We start from the raw sequence: 19,848 nt of genomic DNA on the forward strand, positions 1-19,848 counted from the left end.
TGTCTCAGTAAATGACTAGATAGATGCCCAATACATAATATCACTAGAACAAAATAAAAATACATACAAGTCCCTCAGTTGCCCGCGTAGGGTTTCTTCTACCTCCCACATCTGTTTTCTAGCCACAAGGTCAGGATGTTCCTGGACTTAAAAAAATCACATCCTATGAACATATACAGGTATTAAGCGTATGTCTCCAAGGAAGGAAACCATTCTCAGCAGTGTGCTGCCCTCTCCTGCTACAGTTTTCTCAATCACCAGACACAGTTATATTAAAGCTATACTTTCTTGTGTAGTTTATAAGCTATCTACGTAGGATTATATATGTTTATGATAATATAAAATTGATACAAAGCTCAATCTTTTGGGCTACTTTTTGAAAAACAAGAACAGATGAATTTGATCTTATGCATCTTCCTCCTTTTCTCTTTCTTCTTTCTTTCCCCCTTCCTCTCTTCCTCCATTCTCCTCTTCCCCTCCCCCTTTTCCCCTTTCTCTTTTCTCCTCTCCAGGAGCTAGAAAATATCATTGGTCAGATGATGCATGTGGCAGAGTACCTGGAATGGGATGTGACAGAACTTAATCCAGTAGGTATATGAATGATTTGACTGTTGATTAATTTCTAACACTCTTTTCATTTTTTAAACTTTTTGGGAACCTTAATTATTTACCATCAGTTTTTTGTTTTTGTTTCTGTTTTGTTTTTGTCATTTGACATCTCTAAGTTACTAATCAGAAGTCAAAATGGAAACTGCATGAGGTACTTGGGCATATGTGATGCTCCCTTTCTTCCTCACTGAAAGTATTCTGAATAAAGGTCAGCAGGAGCAGCTGGAAGATATAGCCAAGGTTATTTGCGCCATAAGAGAAGTGACAGTTGATTTCAGAGTCTCAGATACATAGTTTTTGTCATTTCTTAGACGAATCAGTAGAGATCCACATATGTTGCAATTGCTTGTCCAAACCTTTTCAAGTAGTTAAAGATACAAACATGAATTTTCAACCAACTGTTTAAAGAAACAGTACCTAACAACCCGTGTGAAGACAGATGCATATAATACAACTGCATGGAAGGAAGGCAGGAAGATCATGAGCTTGAAGTGAGTCTCTGGGTTATATAGCAACAAGAATGTGTGTGTGTGTGTGTGTGTGTGTGTGTGTGTATGCATGTGTGAGCATGCATGCTGATACTAGGGCTTTGAACTCAAGTCCTAAGCACTGTCCCTTAGCTTTTTGGCCCAAGACTGTCACTCTACTACTTGAGCCACAGCTTTACTTTGGCTTTTTGCGGGTTGATTGGTCAGAGTCTCATGGACCTTCTTGTCAAAGCTGGCTTCAAGTCTCAATTCTTAGATCTGACATTCAAGTAGCTAAGGTTACAGGAAGGAATCATCTGTGCCTGACAGTGTCTCCTTTTTCTTTAAGAATGACAACATAATTATCCCAGCACCGTTCTTCTTTCCTCTTCCCCCAAAGCCTTTGTCTTCAACCTTTAGATCCTTCTGTTGCTCTGAAGATGACAAAGGGAACCTCCACAAACACATTGTGTATTCCATTTCTTGTTACCTTTCTCCATTTTGTTCTAGTGCTGTCTTCATTTGTTTTACTTTCCAAATTGATTACACTGGCATAGTATATAAAGGTAGTGGGTCCTCCACTGGAGTTCTCCTGTGTACAATCATGGTGCTGTTATTTGAGAGTGCTTTGCCTTTCCAATAGTCAAGGGCAATGTATGACGCCCAAAGTAACACTCTATAGCACTGTATATGGATGTCATTGAATCATACAACAACCCTTGGCAGTAATTGTAGATATCACCCATAGCACAGGGACAGAAATGAACTCACTTACAAGCACTGTGGGAGAAAAGCTTGGGATATTAACTACAAACCATCTCTAAGAAAAAAAATCTAATCAAATATGATTGGATCATTGAACTTTCTGTATCTATTAAGTTCTGGTAGGCAATTAAAAGCAACTTAATTCCCTCACCCGTTCCTACTTAGCAAAGAATTATTTGAGCTCTTTGCCATGAAGTTAATTTGTTCAGACATTTTCTGGCATATATATGAACCTAAAAAAATAATCTTGAGAAAGTAATTAAAGCCCTCTTTCAACTCTTAATGTTCTTATTTTACTTGTGCTGTTCATTTGAAATATATTAAGAAGTTAAACACTTACTTCTAGAAGTTGATCGGTCTAGGTAGCTAGAAATCATTTTTTCTACTTTAGTTGTTCTATTCATTTTATATATTTTTAATTGTAAAGATACTGCAAAGAGGGGTTACAATTACATGAGTAATTTAATGAGTACAGTTCCTATTGATCATTGTTACCGCCTCCTTTAAAAATCTATTTTTTTTAAGCCACTACTTTTTCTCACTAACAGGACTAATGTACTGAGTTACCAAGAGATGTGTCCTAATTCTCCACTTAGCTAAGAGTCAAAATGGGTTCCAATCAGGTCAGTGTAATGTAGAGGAAGGTGTGAGATTCATGGGATTCATGCTTTTGCACCTTTTCCCTTGTCTGTCCCACAGATCCTCCATGAAATGATGGAAGAAATCGACTACGACCACGATGGCACAGTGTCTCTGGAGGAGTGGATTCAGGGGGGGATGACGACCATCCCACTTCTTGTGCTCCTTGGCCTGGAAAATGTAAGCGTTTTCATGGAGAAGGGCAGCCTGGAGTTCTGTAGAATAACCATTGACTATGACTCAATCTGGTCATTTGCTATCATTAAACAATGTAGTAAGTGCCTGGACTTGTTCATGTGTATGCCAGGATGCGATTTAACAGTAGCTCCTTGAGCAGGAATGGTTACCACAAACATATTGATCCCTTGCAAGTACCACCTTAGGATTAACTATATTTTTCCCTCTCCTTTGTTTTCCTTTATCATCATGTAATCAAGGGTACTTTGTTTGATATGTATTTTCTCATGTAATACAAGGAACTCCCCAAATTACTGTAATTTTTCTAGTGATCCACTGTATTTAATATTTCCCCACTCATGACTACATTCTATTTTATGGGTAACTGAAAGAGGAGGAAATTGCAGATCTAAAAGTTGAGAAGAGATACAAAGATACGAAAGAGAGTACATTTTCTTTATATAGCTCCAGAGCAGCTAAATTCTTATTCTAAGCCTATCAAAATGTTCTTGTATTACTACCTCCAATGACAATTCTATAGGCAATTAAATACTAGTTTTAGAGACAAAAATAGGTCCACATAAGATGAGAATGTGATAAAATTATTATTGTGAATTCAAATATTGGTGACGCTTGAAGTGACATCAATAGTCAATGCTAGGTTTTTATGTTAGCATTAATTGTTGGCGATCAATTAACAATTACCATATGTACATGATAACATGTATAATTAGATTTCAAGAACTTTAGGGATAAAAAATACCATAACCACATACATTTATAAGATACAAGAACACAACATCTTCTACTGTGGATCTAACCCCCAAATTTTTCATGCTTCTCACTAGCAGCAAAGCAACATTTTTGCAAATTCAAGATGATACCACAGTTATTCAATGCACCAAGTTTTTAAAAGAATACTGACAATTCTTCCTACAGTCTGTTAGGGAAATGTGAGTGTAGATAAAAATATGTTTGTACATATGGATGTAGGAAAATACAAATGGACTAAGGGTTTAGGAATAAATAAATGGGCTTCACCAGATTAACAAAGTTTATTTTTAAATCTGTATTTTCTAATTCTATTCTGTCCTCTCTCTGTGTCTATCTCTCTATCTCTCTGTCTCTCTGTGTCTATCTCTCTATCTCTCTGTCTCTGTCTCTCTGCCTCTCTTCCCCCCAACCCATCTCTATTTTCTGATACAAGGGATTAAATTCAGACCCTGTGCTTCCTAGACAAGCGCTATATGACTTTAGCTACACTCTAGTTTTATTGCTAACTTTTCTCTGGATGGTCTGGAATCTAGGTCATCCTACCTGAGTTTCATGAGTAATGGGGATCACAGTGGAATGCTGCCGTATCTGGTCCTCTTACTGTCATTTTGAACCAGGCATGCTGGCAAATAGTAAAGAGGTTGAGTGAAAGTCCAGGAGGATGGTGAGTCCCAAGGCCAATTAGGTCTTCATAGTAAGCACCTATCCTGGAAGAAAGAAGGGTGTGGAGGAAGGGAAGTAGGAGAGAGAGAGGGAGGGAGGAAAGGGAGGAAGGAAGGAAGTAAGGAAGGAAAGAAGGAGGGGAGGAAGGAAGGAAGGAAGGAAGGAAATAAATTTCTTTTTATCTTATGTTTACATACTACACGTAATGTAGCACCCCTTTTTATAAATATATTGTATATATTCATATTAGAATCAATTGCTTAATCAACTGCTTAGTCATTTCCTACTATAAAACATTATGCAATGTAAACTACAAAGAGAGAACAAAAGGAAGATTTACCAAATGGCCACAATGCAAGTTTCATTGTGGAGTCTATCTGAAAAATAGCTACCAGATGACTCCAGTCAGGAAGTGCAAATAATAATGGTTTCCTAGAAGTGTTTTCTATTTTTAAATATAAAATTTTGTTATGATAAGTGTTTGGTGAAATTGTGGTGTAAGACAAGTAGAGAAGAGTCAGAAATATATAGGTAAGATGTTAGGCAGCCTAGATCACAATGGTAAAGCATTTGCCTAGTGTATCTGAGAGTATGAATTCAATCCTCAGCACTGCAAGATTAAAAAGAAAAAGAAAAAGACTTGCAAAGCATGAAAGGGAGTTTTAGAAATCTGTTTTTTTGTTTTGTTTTGTTTTGTTTGTTAGTCATGGGCCTGGGTGCTGTCCCTCAGCTCTTCATTTCAAAGTGAGTGTGCTACCACTGAGCCACAGCACCACTTCCCATTTTCTGGTGATTAGTTGGAGATGAGAGTCTCATGAACTTTTGTGCCTGGGCTGGCTTGAACTGTGATCCTCAGATCTCAGCCTCCTGAGTAGCTAGATTACAGGTGTGAGCCACTGGCACCCTGCAGAAACCTGTGTTTTATATACTACAATGTCTTTTAAAGAATTATTTTAAGGGTTTCATTTCTTCTAGATTTTTGAAATTTTAATTTGTACATGTAGATAATTATATAAACTGCATGGTTTTGGCTAGACCTATGGATCACACCTATAATTTCACCCCTTAAAAATTATGAGGCAAGAGGATTACAAATTTTAGTCAACCTGTCTGATAAAACAAGAACTCAGCATGATTATTTAATACACACACATATATATGTATATAAGTTTATAAAGTAATTTTAAGCCATTCTGATAATTTCAGGTAAAGAAGCAAGTTTAATTGGGTGGTAATTCCCTCAAGTTAATGTGCACTTAATTAACTCTACATAATTTATTGTAAAATTATATTTTTAATAAAAATGTTATAATGTATTTAATCAAGAAAAAACAAAACGTGAGAAATTAACTTAGAGTTTTTTTTATTGTGAACATACTGTACAGAGGGGTTACAATTACATGGGCAAGATAATGAGTACATTTCTTATCAAGCATTGCAGCCTCCTCCTTTGTTTACACTTCCCATCCCTTCCCAGTCTCCCCTCGCAGCCCCACCCAATCCTCACCCCCCCAAAGTTGTAAAGTTCGTTTTCGACATGACAACTTGTACTTCTCATTGTTGCAACAGGTCCACCTGTATCCTTAAACGACTTGTTTTTCCCCTTCTCCTCCACAAATTATACAAACATCAAATATAATGAAAACAGGGGTTATACTGTGGGGGAGGGACATACAAAGCAACAAAGAAATAATCTTATAAATGCGTTAGAAACTAATGCATGAAAGAAAAAAAAACCAGCAATCAGAGCTGCATTCCACAGCAGTATTCCCACTACTGGCCACTAGATGGCAGGGTTACATTGTTTAACATGACAGCAATTCGAAAAGATTGGATGTTTTTTTCTTCTTTAAAAAAAGAATTACAAACTATGTCTGCATATACAAGTTGTGACTGTTCACAACACTCTGACCCACAGATGCTACAAGTCTAAATAGGATTCAAATACGGGGTGGGGTGAGAGGGAGAGGTGTGTATGTCCCTAATAGTTTATTATGGGGAAAAAAATTCAAGCCGGGCGCAGGTGGCTCACGCTGTAATCCTAGCTACTCAGAAGGCTGAGATCTGAGGATCACAGTTCAAAGCCATCCCGGGCAGGAAAAGTACGTGAGACGCTTATCTCCAATAAAACCACACAGAAAAGCTGGAAGTGGTGCTGTGGCTCAAGTGGTAGAGGCTCACCTTGAGCTGAAGAGCTCAGGGACAGTGCCCAGGCCCAGAGTTCAAGCCCCACGAACGAAAAAAAAAAAACAAAAACAAACAACAAAAAAAGTGCTTGTGCTATAGTTTTTTTTAATATAATAATACCAATGTCAAAATCACGTAATAGTTAATAAAAACCCTAAAGCATCAATAAAGGTATTATTTTTAAAAATATGAAGAAATGTCCCCATTCTTTCACATTTAAAAAATAATAAAGAATAAAACAACAATATTTTAAAATGTCTCTTAATAAAATGCATAATCCCTGTATTCAGATGTAATGATCATAAAACCAACAATGTTAGAAATATAAATCTAAGGAATAGTATTTTTTTCTTTCTTTCTTTTTTTTTGGTCATGGGGCTTAAACCTTAGGCTTGGGCCTGTCCCTGGGCTCTTCAGCTCAAGGCTAGTACTCTACCACTTGAGCCACAGCACCACTTCCAGCTTTTTGTGTTTATGTGGTACTGAGGAATTGAACCCAGGGCCTCATGTATGCAGGGCAAGCACTATACCGCTGAGCCACCTTCCCAGCCCCATATGGCATGGTATTTTTAAAAGAGAAATGGCACCGACACAATTGAGTGCTGAGAAACTTTTTTAAGGAACTGAGATTCATTTCCTTATGGTAGGCACTTAAAGTGTTACGTTTATTACCTGTGGAGAATCTGATCCATGATCCCATTTCCTTCACCCTTTCCACATTGTTTGCATATTAAATTGGAGCGCTAGAAGTTTCACCTTGAATTTGGTCACTTAATGTGAAGCCTGCCTTGTGATGTTGTCCTATATTCTTGTCTGTTGTCAATCATGAGCTTTGGGAATAGATTCTAATTTGGTAGTGCATGCTCAATACCACAGTGTATTTGAGAGTGACTGCTTTGAGCTGGCCAAATTACACAGTGAAGAATGGAGTCCTGAGAGAGGCAGGCTCTCTACTAACAGAAGGCAGAATGTGATGATTTCATTGCAGGTTTTTTTGTCCTCATCAACAGAATTTTAAAAGCTACTCTATACAAAATATCTGTTTTGTACTAAAGTCAACAGATGCAATTTATCAGAATCTGATGCTATACCAAATTACTAGAGAGTAAGAGTTGTTCCTCTTCCCAGAGTTTCTGCAAACTTCACAAAATCCAAGATAAACTGAGACGGATAAAGTTTTATGGTCTTTGAGGGAAAATGGAGAGTTTAATTGACTTTATATGTTTAATTACCCAAACAGAAACTTTGTATCTTAGACTTACTATTTCTAAATCTTTTGTCCAATTGGAGAATTTTTAATTCTATTGAATGATGATGGTTTTCATTGTTAATAATCGCATCTTCTTTAGTGGTTATTAAGGAGCAGATTAAATAACTTTGGCTTTGGTGATGTACGATGTTATAGTACTATAGCAAATATGAATATGGTATGTGTCATGTAGCGAAGTTATGCCCAATAAAACTTTATTTACAGAAACAGGTTGCTGAGCAGAATTGCCCTATTGCCACAGTTTGCCATCCATCGATCTAGTCTATCACCAGCCAGGAAATATGGCAGTCAGAAAAGTTTAATTTAGTTTTTAATCATTAAGTAGAGACAATGGGTTTCAAATTCATATCCACAGTGCTTCTTTCATTAACTTAGCAAGGGGATTTTTGCACTTTGCATTTTTACTAGGAACAGGGACAGCAGCTTTGACAAAACCATATTCTTCCTTTCCTAAAAATTTTAAGTTCAAACTATCATTTCCCCTTGAGTCCTCATCAAAGTTTTTGAAGATAATTTCTGATATTCTCCTAAAACAAGGAATACTTGTTGAAGCAGTAGTCTTGTTTGAAATAAGGAAGCTTCATGTCTTGGTGGTAGGTTGTATATCTAGGCTCTATGGTTTTTAGTTGAAAATATTTATCTTGCTACCTGTATTCCATGAGAACCCATATTCAATGGATATAATGTAAATGTCATCTTTGATTAGCGGGGTTATGTTCCTTTTATCCCCCTGAATAATTCAGAAAAAACCTGTAATGTGTTCTCCGATAAGCTATCTGAATGGCCGAGAATAGAAGGTGACATCGTTTAAAACTAAATTAAACTTAGAAAAGTGATAATATTTAGCATTCCAGTGTTTTACATTTTGTTTTTGCTAAATGTTATCTTTTTCCTGCTGTATATCTGTCTCAATCTAGAAAGAAGTTGCAAAACTGGACAAATGGGACAAATTTTGAGATTCCAGTTTAAGTCTCCACCTTTCAAAGAAAATGACTATGTGGTATTACTGTCTGGAGAATTTGCTTTTGAGTTTTAGGCATGATAGGGTCCCAGGATGCCCTCAAAGAGTATGGTCTAAAACGTAACAATTGATTATCATGGCACCCAGAAGTTTTATACTAAAACCTTATATAAGTTATGGTTTTGTTTCTCTCATAATGAGCTAACTTTGGGGAAATTTTTACATTTTAAAACTTTAAGCCTTTTGAGTCTTCTTCCTTATTTAATGAATTGGAAGGAATTTGCAAGCTTAGCTTTTCAGTATCCTTGGTTGGGTCGGTCAAAACACAACTGGCTGTGCGGGAAAAGGGTATTTGTGCTGGGCCATCAGTAAAATTTCTCCTTGAGGTCCTTCGTGGTGTGTGTGTGTGTGTGTGTGTGTGTGTGTGTGTGTCTGTGTGTCTGTGTGTCTGTGTGTATGTGGGTAGACCTAGTGGACTTGCAAACCACCTTTTTTTTTTTCTTGGACGTATTTAAGGTAAGCCTAAAACTTCAGAATTTTCTATAATAATGAGGTTTTCAAAAAGTTCCACAGGGCATTTATCCCTTTGGAGCATCTTTTTGGTTTCTGGGAAGATGAGCATTGAGGCAGGACACGAAGCTCCATCTCATTCTAGGATTAGCCTAGAATTCACCAAACATTTCTCTCTGGTATAGCATGCAACTGAGTAGCTTCATTGTAACATGAAGTAGTATTACTTCTGGTAATAAAAAGAAAAAAACAACATTTTTTTCTTAATGAAATGAAGTCTAGTGAAACTATGGATCGTCTTCTCAATTCTTGTGGCTCCAACACTGGGAATGTTACACAACTCAACCCAATGATGGTAATAATATTTGCTGTTTATATAACACCACTCTTCAAGGAGCTAAATTAAATTCACAGGTATTGTATAATGAAATCTCACACCACGGCCTGGAAAAGGAAAGTGGATAGTTTCATTTTATTGGAAAAGAAGATAGAAGAAATGGGTAATAGCTTATACACATATATGGAACAGGCCATGAATCAAGCTTTCTGGATTCTCCATTCATTTCTTCCCCTTCCTCCATAAGCATGAATTGCTTTCTTTGCAATGGATACTTATTTTCAATAGGATTACTAATGGGAATACTCTGTACTGACTGATAGAATACAGAAGGAACAGATTCTCCCACTTCCCCACTCAGTTTACAATCTAACTAAGACAAACAAGACAAGACACGAAGCTGCAGCCACTCAGAGGATAATTTTCCCTGCTGAGAACTAGTTGGCTCCTGGTTTCAATTTTTCCTCTCAAAGAAATCACATACATATTTCATCCCTTGCATATTTTGGCCATGCATCCGGCTAAGAGCTATAAAGCTATATAATTTGTTTTCCTTTTTTTTTGGTAAAGCATTTTATGGGTAATGGATTTGTACATCAGTTACAGCCTGTATCATGGCTAAGCGTTCTGATTGACAGAACACCCACGCTCAGACTTGTTTGTTTTTTGATAAGGAAAATGCCAGATAACTTCGTCCATATGGGCTTTCCACCAGGATGAGGCTTATGCACACAGAATGGACAATCACTGAAAAATAAAATGACAAAGATTACAAAACAGCAATATGTACGAAAATTACAATTTTCCCTTTTTCTCTCATTGAAAATATTTTAAGCATGTAATCACTACTTTTGAAGTTTTTTTAGTTTTATTTTTAATTAATAGCCTCAGATTTAAACTCAATAGCCTCCAATTTAAACTTTGTATGAAACAATGATTACTATTTTAAGAGACTAGAAATGAAAAACTTGAACAGGTTGGAAAATTCTGCAAAATTCACCATGGAGTGTCCTGTTTACATGATAGAGTTACTAGAAATGTTACAACTCATTGGAAATTATTACAGAGCCTATTTTTTTTTCCCAAGGTAATTGAAGCAATTACCTTCAGATGCCATTTCCATGACATCTACATCTTCAAATCGCTGCTTTTGTTTGGAGCTTGTTAGTTCCTTGTCAAAAAAGCAGATCTGAGCATGGTGAATTGTGAAAGGTCTGAGATTTATCCTGTTTGCAGCTTCCTGAGTAAGTTTGTCTTCAGCACTTCCCTGGATGGTCCAAAAGTACATCAGATTCCAAGGTCAGAAACAATGGCTTTGTTACAGCAAACCAACCAACAGTGCCTTTCTCCCTAAGTCTCTTGGGCATGGTAGCCTGTGATGAAAACAAATTGCTGTACCCAGCAACAGAGCTGCGAACTCTGGGCCTAGGGAAATGAAATCTCTTGTAATATTATAGTCAAGAAACCTGTTTAACCTTTACTTAGGGGAAGAAACCATCATTGTGAGACAAGGCAAGAGGTCAGCCTCCCCTCTGGAGGGAGACACTTCTCTATTGTTCAAGGCTGTTTATTTTTCAAGAATCTTTAACACATGGCTTGAAAAGAAAATGTGCTCCTACTTGTAAAACATGCAAAACTCAAAAGACTCACGGAAAATGATTCCCCAGGAAGGATTTTCATTAGCATTTCGTATTATGACACAAATCTGACAACTCGGGTTCTAATTCAAGAATTAGCTATTATAGGATATCTTTGGTATTTTAAATCAGGTGGCTTTATCTCCTGACTGAGGAAGCAAGCAACTCTAGATTTGATTGCATTATCCCTGCTCTCCAGAATTAGTGTTAGTTTATCTAGCCCTTAGTTGGTGCTCAAAAATTATTTAGAATATCTTCTGAGACATATGTTAATTGGTCTATCTGAAAAGTCACAAAGTATAACTACTGTTGATTGAATGCCAATGAATGATGGTTGCAATTAAGTTTCCTGAAAGTTGGTAAATGGAAAGCAAAAGAGAGAAAATAAGGCTAACAAATGAGGGCAACACCTTAATGAAGAAAACAAGGTTAACAAAAATAATGATACATTCTAAGTGCATGTTATGTTTGATCTTCTTGTAAGCAGCTCAAAGTTCATTAACTCCATATATTTCTTTTTATCTTTTTTTTTTTTTTGGTCAGTCATGGGGCCTGAACTCTGGGTTTGGGTGCTGTCCCTGAGCTCTTTAGGTCAAGGGTAGTGCTTTACCACTTGAGTCATAGCACCACTTCCAGCTTTTGTCTGCTTCTATGGTGCTGAGGAATCAAACCCAGAGCCTCATGCATGCAAGGGAAGCGCTCTACCACTGAGCCACCTTCCCAGCCCCTTATTCTAATCTAGAACTATACAGATATAAGTAAACATCCACAAGAGAAGTAACTGTTATATAGAACTTAGCGTAGTAAACAACAATTATAGTAGTGCCAATAAAAATTGTGAATGAATTTAAAGTCAAGGTTCTAGTTTGGTAAATCAGTATAGGGATTTTTATAAATATAGTAATATGTTTTCAATCTTTTACCATCTTTCCATGAGAATAAAATTCATATTTTATGAAAGAACAATTATAACAGTGGTAATGCAAATAGACCCTTTATTAAAATTTGTTATTTTTTATATTATACTATTTTAAATGATAACATTAGGAATATGGAAAGGAAGACTTGGAATATCATCATAGTTTACTTAAAAATGTTGTTTTTCACCGTCCAGGCCATTGCTCTAACTTCTTAGGAGACCTAAATCGCCACCATCCTGAATGCTGCATATTTCTATTGCTGAGCAAGTCTCAACAGTCTTGCGCATTTTCATTCCTCAAACTCTTCCACGGGAGTCATTTCTCTGTGTGTCTTTAGGCATTTGTCCACGTAATCCTGCTGAGCATCGAGTGTCGAAATGCAAGGCAGACATGGCCTATTGTGGGTCATTCTGATAGTTTGGGGGAGGTTGTTGGAACCGTTCACATCAGACAAGAATTTGCGGGTTGCTATCGCATCCGAGATTGGTTAGCACTATCTCATTCCAGCAGCACACGCGTGTTTTTCCGAAGACTGGGTGGCGATCTTGGAGCATAAGAGATGAAATAACAGATTGTCTTCGAGTGTTTCAGTCCAGCTCTGAATTTAATTGGCACTTCCATCTTCTACTGTTGATTTCATTAAGTGAAATCTGTTTCCCTTACGTCTCCTGCAGAATGTGAAGGATGACGGACAGCACGTGTGGCGACTCAAGCATTTTAACAAACCTGCCTACTGCAACCTTTGCCTGAACATGCTGATCGGCGTGGGCAAGCAGGGCCTCTGCTGCTCCTGTGAGTGTCCGCACCCCACTGCTCCTCAGAAAAGGCTAATGCCAGGCGTAGGCCTCTCTGGAGACGGAGGTTTCAGAAACCCTCCAGACACTGCCTATTCTGGGATTTCAGTTCCCCAGGAGTTTCAGATTGCTTAGGTTGCTCTAACTTTACCTGTCTTTCCCTAGCTTGGGGAAATGATTCCTTTGACAAAGAAACACCCTTGCTAATTCTTTCACCATTTACTTCCGTCGTTTACTGGAATCGGTAGTAGATTCATGGATTATTTTGAAATGTTCAACTAGTTTCTCATTTGTATCTCATTTAGATTGTTTTATATTCTATGCCACCTCCTTTATTCAGGAGGATTTAACTATCATAAATCAAATACCCCAAATCTTTAATGTTGTGTCAAGTGATCCCAGCTCCAGTGTCCCATACCTACAGCTACTCAGGAGGCTGAGATCAAGGATTGTGGTTCAAAGCCAGACCAAGCAGGAAAGTCCTGAAGACTCTTATCGCCAATAAACTACCACTCCCCCGCCTTTCTCCCCCCTCCCCCCGCAAAAAAAAAAAAAAAAAAAAAAGAACTGGAGCAGTGTGGAGTGTGTGGAGCTGTGTTTCCAGAGACAGAAGCTAAGGGGCAGTGCCCAGGCCCTGAGTTCAAGACTCAGGACTGACACACACACAAACACACACACACACACACACACACACACATCTCAATAGAGTAAAAATGGACTTTCATTTATATCCAGTTACAGATATTGAAATCCAAGGCACTAATGCTTTGTAAGTTGTTTTGATAATTTCAGTTCATGTATTTTTGCAAGTTTTGTTTTATTTTTTAATAATCCAGTTAGGATTTACTAACATAGTATGCAACAGGTAATTTATAAAATCAACTAAGTATTTTTCCACCTGTGATATGTTTAAAAATAATTTATATTCCCAAATGATCTGCTAGAATATATAGAGAATAAGCCATCCCTTATTCACCAAGGCTGTGGGTCTCCACGAACCCAGGAATTACTCCACTCCTTTTCTGCTATGAATGAAGTGATTAATTTGTGAAGTTTTCTTTTGCCTTTGCTGTTTTGTTTTGTTGTTTGTGCCGGTACTGAGAGCCTTGCGCTCTTGCTTGGCTTTTCACTCATGGCTGGCATTCTATCACTTCAGCCACAGTTTCAAGTCATACAATGCCAACCTTAGTATCTAAGTGGAGATAAGAGTATTACCGACTTTTCTTCCTGGGCTGGCTTGAAGTATTGCTCCTGAAATTTCAGCCTCCTGAGTAGCTAGGACTATACTCATGAGCCACTGGTACCCGATGAATATCAAGATTATTAGACATGTCAAATTTTTTATTTAATGAAATCTAATTTTTAAATGTGAGTTCCATATGGCATGTGGTTTTCAGAGTTTCTTTTTCATCTAATACTTTCATTATTAATATGGGGATTTTTCTTTCTCTAATAAGACACCTCCAAGATGTATTTATCTGACAATAAAATAAATATATTTTACTGTGATATACGCAATGTCTTAAGAGTTTAAGGATTTTAATAAAGTAACACAAAATTTGCCACACATCATGTTAGAAACAGGTTGCCCATGGCCATATTCAAAAGGCCAGTAACAATATGACATATTCCATGGATATAGTATTTTTAAAATTCTATGACTTATTTTAAAAGTAAGGAAACATTTTCTGGTAGATTCTGTTGATAAGAGCATGTGAAACAAAATATCTCTCAAATGACTGAATGATATCTTATGTAATTGTTCACAATTTTTATCAACTATTGTAATGAATGAAATAGTCTATACATTATTATTAACATGGAAATATAGAGATACATTTCCCTCCTCAATCTTGCCACAAGGAAAAAGGAAACTCACAGATGTGAAATTTTTAGAGTGTAGATAACATTTTAAATAGTGTAGATACAATATTTTCATTAATAGATCAGGAAGTATCATTTTTATTTAGTGTTAGCTAAATCTTATTATGAGCCAGGTGACAGTGCCTCATACCTGTAATCCTAATCACCTAGAAGGCTGAGATCTGAGAATCACTTTAGAAAGTCAGCCTAAGAAAAAAATGTCTCACAGAATCCATCTCCAATTAACCAGGAAAATTCAGGATGGAGGTGTGTCTCCAGTACCAGTAATGAACAAAACAAGTGAGAGTAGAAGGTCCTGAATTTAAACTGATACTGGATTGTATGTGCATTCATGCACACACAGACACATACAGACACAAACATTAACTTTATGAATACAAAACTCTCAGTTTCGATACTACACTTTATTAAATCAATACCTTTGTGTGACTCCTAATTTTATTGAGATTCTAATGATGAAAAAACATGAAGACACCAAAAAAATGTATGTCTTAATTTTATGGCACAGATTCTGTGTATACACAAACATATATATTTACTTGTACATCTCCATGTTTGTATATAACATTTTGCTTATGCAAGCCATATGTCGCCTTGTAAAGATTGTTGTTTGGGGAAACAATGCCATAATGTAAAATGAAAGATGAACATTTCCTGAAGACCTGGCATGTACAATGGATTCTATTCTCTAGAAACAGAGCAATCAGCCATTTAAGGCTTAGATAAATCAATAGACAAAATATCATAAACTCATATATCCATGTTTACTAGCCACTGCCATGCCTGTACTTTGCAAAATATAGTTCTTTTCTTTCTAGCCATTTGGCACTCATCAATTTGTTTTTAATATTTTTGTCATCTGGGAATTATTGTGAAAAAATCGAGTGAAGACTGATTTAATTAAGCATTTCCTGCTATGCTATGATAGAGGAGTCTTGGTTGTTCACATGCATAATATTTCCTGTCCTAATTGGCTTTTTGTATTCCATGGCAAAAAAAATAAGAAAAAAACAGTCTACTTGGACTTTTCCTTGATGTGGCTGATTGGATTGATTAGGGAGCAGTAGCTATGAAATGAGGTTCTGTTAATGTCATTCTTTCCTTAGAAAATTACAGTCCGGACCAGGATTCTCTCTGAATTTGTGTACCTGTTTCTTTTCAGTCTGTAAATACACAGTCCACGAACGCTGTGTGGCTAGAGCCCCTTCTTCTTGCATCAAGACCTATGTGAAGTCCAAAAAGAACACAGATGTAAGTGTGTGGGCTCTGCTTGCTTTCTGACAGTGTGCATAGAGATGCCTTCTCTTACCACAGTACTGCTGTTCTGTTCCAGGTCATGCACCATTACTGGGTTGAAGGCAACTGCCCGACCAAGTGTGATAAGTGCCACAAAACAGTGAAATGTTACCAGGGGCTGACAGGACTACACTGTGTGTGGTGTCAGATCACAGTGAGTAACGTGTGCAAATGCATTCTCCTCAGCTGCCGTCTGACAGTCCTGATAGCATAGAAACGTTTCCTGGACATTAGCATCAATACTGTTGAGTGACTGAAGCTTCTAACTTCATCTGGCCTTCAAGGATAGATACAGAGGCTCAGATTTGTTGTCATAGATCCAGAAGCACAAAACCGTTGTCAACGGTGATGGCAAAACCACCAGATAGTTGTGACATGGAGCTCAGGACATTCTTAGGGAGGCAATTGAAGGGCTCAGCTCAAAATAGGGAAAAAAATGAAATCTGTATCTTAGGTCCTGATGCTTCTAAATGTGCATCTAACAGTTTATCCCTCTTTGTGGCTACACTGCTCCAACAATTAAATCTGAAATTGAGAAATAAAAGATTTCAGTGTAAATGTTCACTTTTAGGATTATGGACAATGAAGAAAGGAGAAATAAATTAGCTTTTCATAGGAAACGCTAGGACTTCAATAGGTTTTGGTGAATGTAAAATCACAACAAATATTTTTTTTGAAATACACGCAGTAACTAGATATTTCCATAGTTTCTTCTTTAGTTTCTAGAAAATATAGATTTTGTAGCACAGGTATTTTTGATAATGGAGTGCGAAAATTTTAATCAGAATAGAGTTTTGCTACTATGCTTCTTTCTTTCCCTCCTTCCCTTCCTTCCTTCTTTCCTTCTTTTTCCTTCCTTCCTTTCTTTCCTCCCTCTCTCCCCCTCCTTCCATCTCTCTTTCTCTCTCTTTCCTTCTTTCTTTCCTTCCTTCCTTCCTTCCTTCCTTGCTTCCTTGCTTTCTCTCTTTTGTTTTCTATTTCTCCCTTTCTTTCTTTCTTTCCTTCTTTCTTTCTTTTCTTCTTTCTTTCTTTCTTTCCTTCCTTCTTTCTTTTTTGTGTTCTTTCTTCCTTTCTCTCTTTCCCTGCCTCTTTGCCTTTTTTAAACACAAAGTATAGTACTCTTAGTATAGGACTAATATTCTTGCTTTGGTCAGAATAAAACAGCAGGGGGCACTGAATAGTTAAGCAGATTAGTTACTCAGTATTAGTTCAATGTTCCATAATCAATCCACAGGTTAAACAAATTCTTAATATTCACGTGTGTGCGCACATACACACACACATACACACACAATCATAAGGAAAAAAACTGACTTACATTTCAAAAATATAATTAAGTACATTTTGGAAAAATGAACAAACTTTCTTCAATCATATTTAGTTATTATTCATTTAAATTACATTTCCATTTGGAAAATTTTCTCAATTATGAAAAGAGAGCTTTAGTTTCTGAAGTGTTTGATTATTGCAATAAAATGTCTAACAATGATTTAAATTAAACATGGATTACTCAAACATACTGGATTCTCAGTTATAAGAAGACCACAATTTCTTTTTTTAAGAAATATATTAAAATTTGGATTTTTGTTCATTGTTGACAAAATACCATTTCTTTCCAGTTCTTTTATTAAATAAGTTTTTTTATTGTGAAAATACTATACAGGGGGGTTACAGTTACATGAGCAAGGTAATGAGTACATTTCTTATCAAGCATTGTTGCCTCTTCCTTTGTTTTTCCCTACCATCCCTTCCCTCTGATCTCCACAACTACACAATAGAAAGCCCACGATTGGGAGAAGATCTTCACTAGCCATACAATGGACAAGGGTCTCATATCTAAAATATACCTGAAACTCAAAAAATTAAATTCCCCAACAATGAATCCTCAAAGAAACAACTGCCCAATAAATAAGTGGGCTGAAGACTTAAAAGAGAAATTTCTCTGAAGAGGAAAGAAGGATTGCCAATAAACCATGAAGAAATGCTTTCCAGTTCTTGTAGGAAGTATACTTCTTGCTTTTCCAGAGTTCATCTTTCACTAGCTACATCTTAATTTTAACATAGTCTGGGATTTAAAAATACCAGAATTCCTTTCTTCTTTGTTTTTCAAACCATTTTTCTATTTGTATATTTTTTTTAATATACTGATTTGGTACCTGGGTGACACAGAATACATTTACTTCAAAATATTCATGTGTTCAGTTTTCGGAGTATTTTTTCTCTAGTGCTATTGTATTAAATTTTAATATAAAATGATTTGGTCTTGAAAAATGGCTCCCGAGGAACTGAGTCTTATTCTCATGCTGTTCTAAAAGTAATGTTCGTTGATAAAAGGTTACTTGATTGCCATCTTGGTGGCATACAACACAGTCAATGGTGACTTCAGGAGACATTTCTGAATGGATTCCATCAGGAGTTTGATTGTGGAAAGAACAGAAAATGAAGCTTGGTTTGATGTCAAGGTTTTTCCCGACTCTGTACTATTGTTTTGCTTATGATTTTTTCAAGAGAAGCAGTGTGTGTGTGTGTGTGTGAGTATGTGTGTATTCTAGAGTTGTGCTGTCTCTGAGGTTTCTTGCTGGAGTCTAGCACTCTGCTAGATGAGCTACACCTTCATTTCCAGCTTTCTTTGTGGTTAATTGAAGATAAGAACCTCATGAACTTTCCTACCTTGGATTGCTTTGATCTTCAATCTTCAAATCTCAGCCTCTTGAATAACTAGAAGTACAGGTGTGAGCTACTGGCACCTGGGTACAACCAGACTATAAAATCATCTCTACCACTTATTAGTGTAATCATTTTGACCCCTCATATACAGCAATGTTGGCTAATGTTTTACTTTCTAATGTGGAGTTCATGTGACCTATTATAGGATTGTTATAAACAGATTTAAAAAATCTGTGTGGATACATTAAGAAAGGACATCTTATCAGTGTATTCTCAGTAATAACATTCATGTACATGTGTGGTATGTGAGATGCCTTATGGGTGCCCAGCGCCAGCTTGGTGAGTCATCATCCTCTTTCTGTGTTGCCTCTGGAAAGATCTGACCAGTCTAAGTCAGAACAGCATCTGCAGTACTAAGGCATCCAGAATTTTGTGGCCCTGAATGTCATCCAATTGTAAGCCAGTATGGTCAATTTATATTCACAAAGTATAAATACTAAAAGTCTTCTTTATCACACATGGCAAATGTTGCCAGCCATTTACAATCTACAGCTGACTTTTGAAATAGAAGTGAATATCTTTTACTCTTGTCTTGTGCCTTCACATCTCACTTATACCATTGCTTGAGTTATCCTTTCAAAACTTTCTCTCCCAGATCTGGATTTTTGTCTCCACATTCACAACCCCAGTGTAAACTTTTAGCACCTCCTGCCTAGATTAGAGTCAAAATCTCTTGGCTTCTTTCCTTGACAGAAGGTACTTTCTCTATAATGCAGGCTTCACACTACCTCCAAAATAATCTTCCAAAAATACTAATTTTTTCAGCAAACCTATGATAGTTCTGTAATGATAAACTCAGCCCTCAATACTGCCTTGTTTTAACTTCCATTTTTGTTTCTCAAGACAGACTGAACATGAGCCCAGTCTACAGGAGTTCCTTTCCCACAGTCTCTTCAACAAGGCATGTCTGCTGGCTATGGTACAGGAAGATCACATGAATCCACCGGCCTTACATTCTTCCTGAATCTCAGGAACAAAGTTCTATGCCTTTCTGGAGGTTTTCCTTGATGCTAATAATTCCTCTTTTTAATATTCCTTTCTACCCTCTACTTTGTTTGTCAAGCAAGGGATTAACTAAATTCTTCTCCAATAGTTTACTGTTTCCTGCTAACTTTTTTTATACTGCTGGATTGACTGCAGTCTGCTCCAGCTGCAGGTTGATGGAACATATCTTTCTCCCCATTATTAGGAGTTGACAGAGTCTTGAATTTAAAGTAAATCCTCAATTAAA

At 36.8% G+C, this 19,848-nt stretch overlaps 1 protein-coding gene across 4 annotated transcripts in view; it reads left to right on the forward strand.

Annotated features, from left to right (window-relative positions):
* Nucleotides 1–19,848, forward strand: part of Dgkb (diacylglycerol kinase, beta 90kDa) — a 543,021-nt gene that overhangs the window by 110,630 nt on the left and 412,543 nt on the right. For all 4 annotated transcript variants that reach the window (XM_013024005.1, XM_013024002.1, XM_013024003.1 and 1 more), the window contains 5 exons: nt 513–587; nt 2,541–2,660; nt 12,591–12,708; nt 15,757–15,845; nt 15,928–16,044. In XM_013024005.1, coding sequence (XP_012879459.1) covers nt 513–587; nt 2,541–2,660; nt 12,591–12,708; nt 15,757–15,845; nt 15,928–16,044 — 519 coding nt within the window. The remainder of the gene's footprint in view (nt 1–512; nt 588–2,540; nt 2,661–12,590; nt 12,709–15,756; nt 15,846–15,927; nt 16,045–19,848) is intronic.

Source organism: Dipodomys ordii, unplaced genomic scaffold (genome assembly GCF_000151885.1).
Source record: "Dipodomys ordii isolate 6190 unplaced genomic scaffold, Dord_2.0 Scaffold72, whole genome shotgun sequence".
NCBI classification, from domain to species: domain Eukaryota; kingdom Metazoa; phylum Chordata; class Mammalia; order Rodentia; family Heteromyidae; genus Dipodomys; species Dipodomys ordii.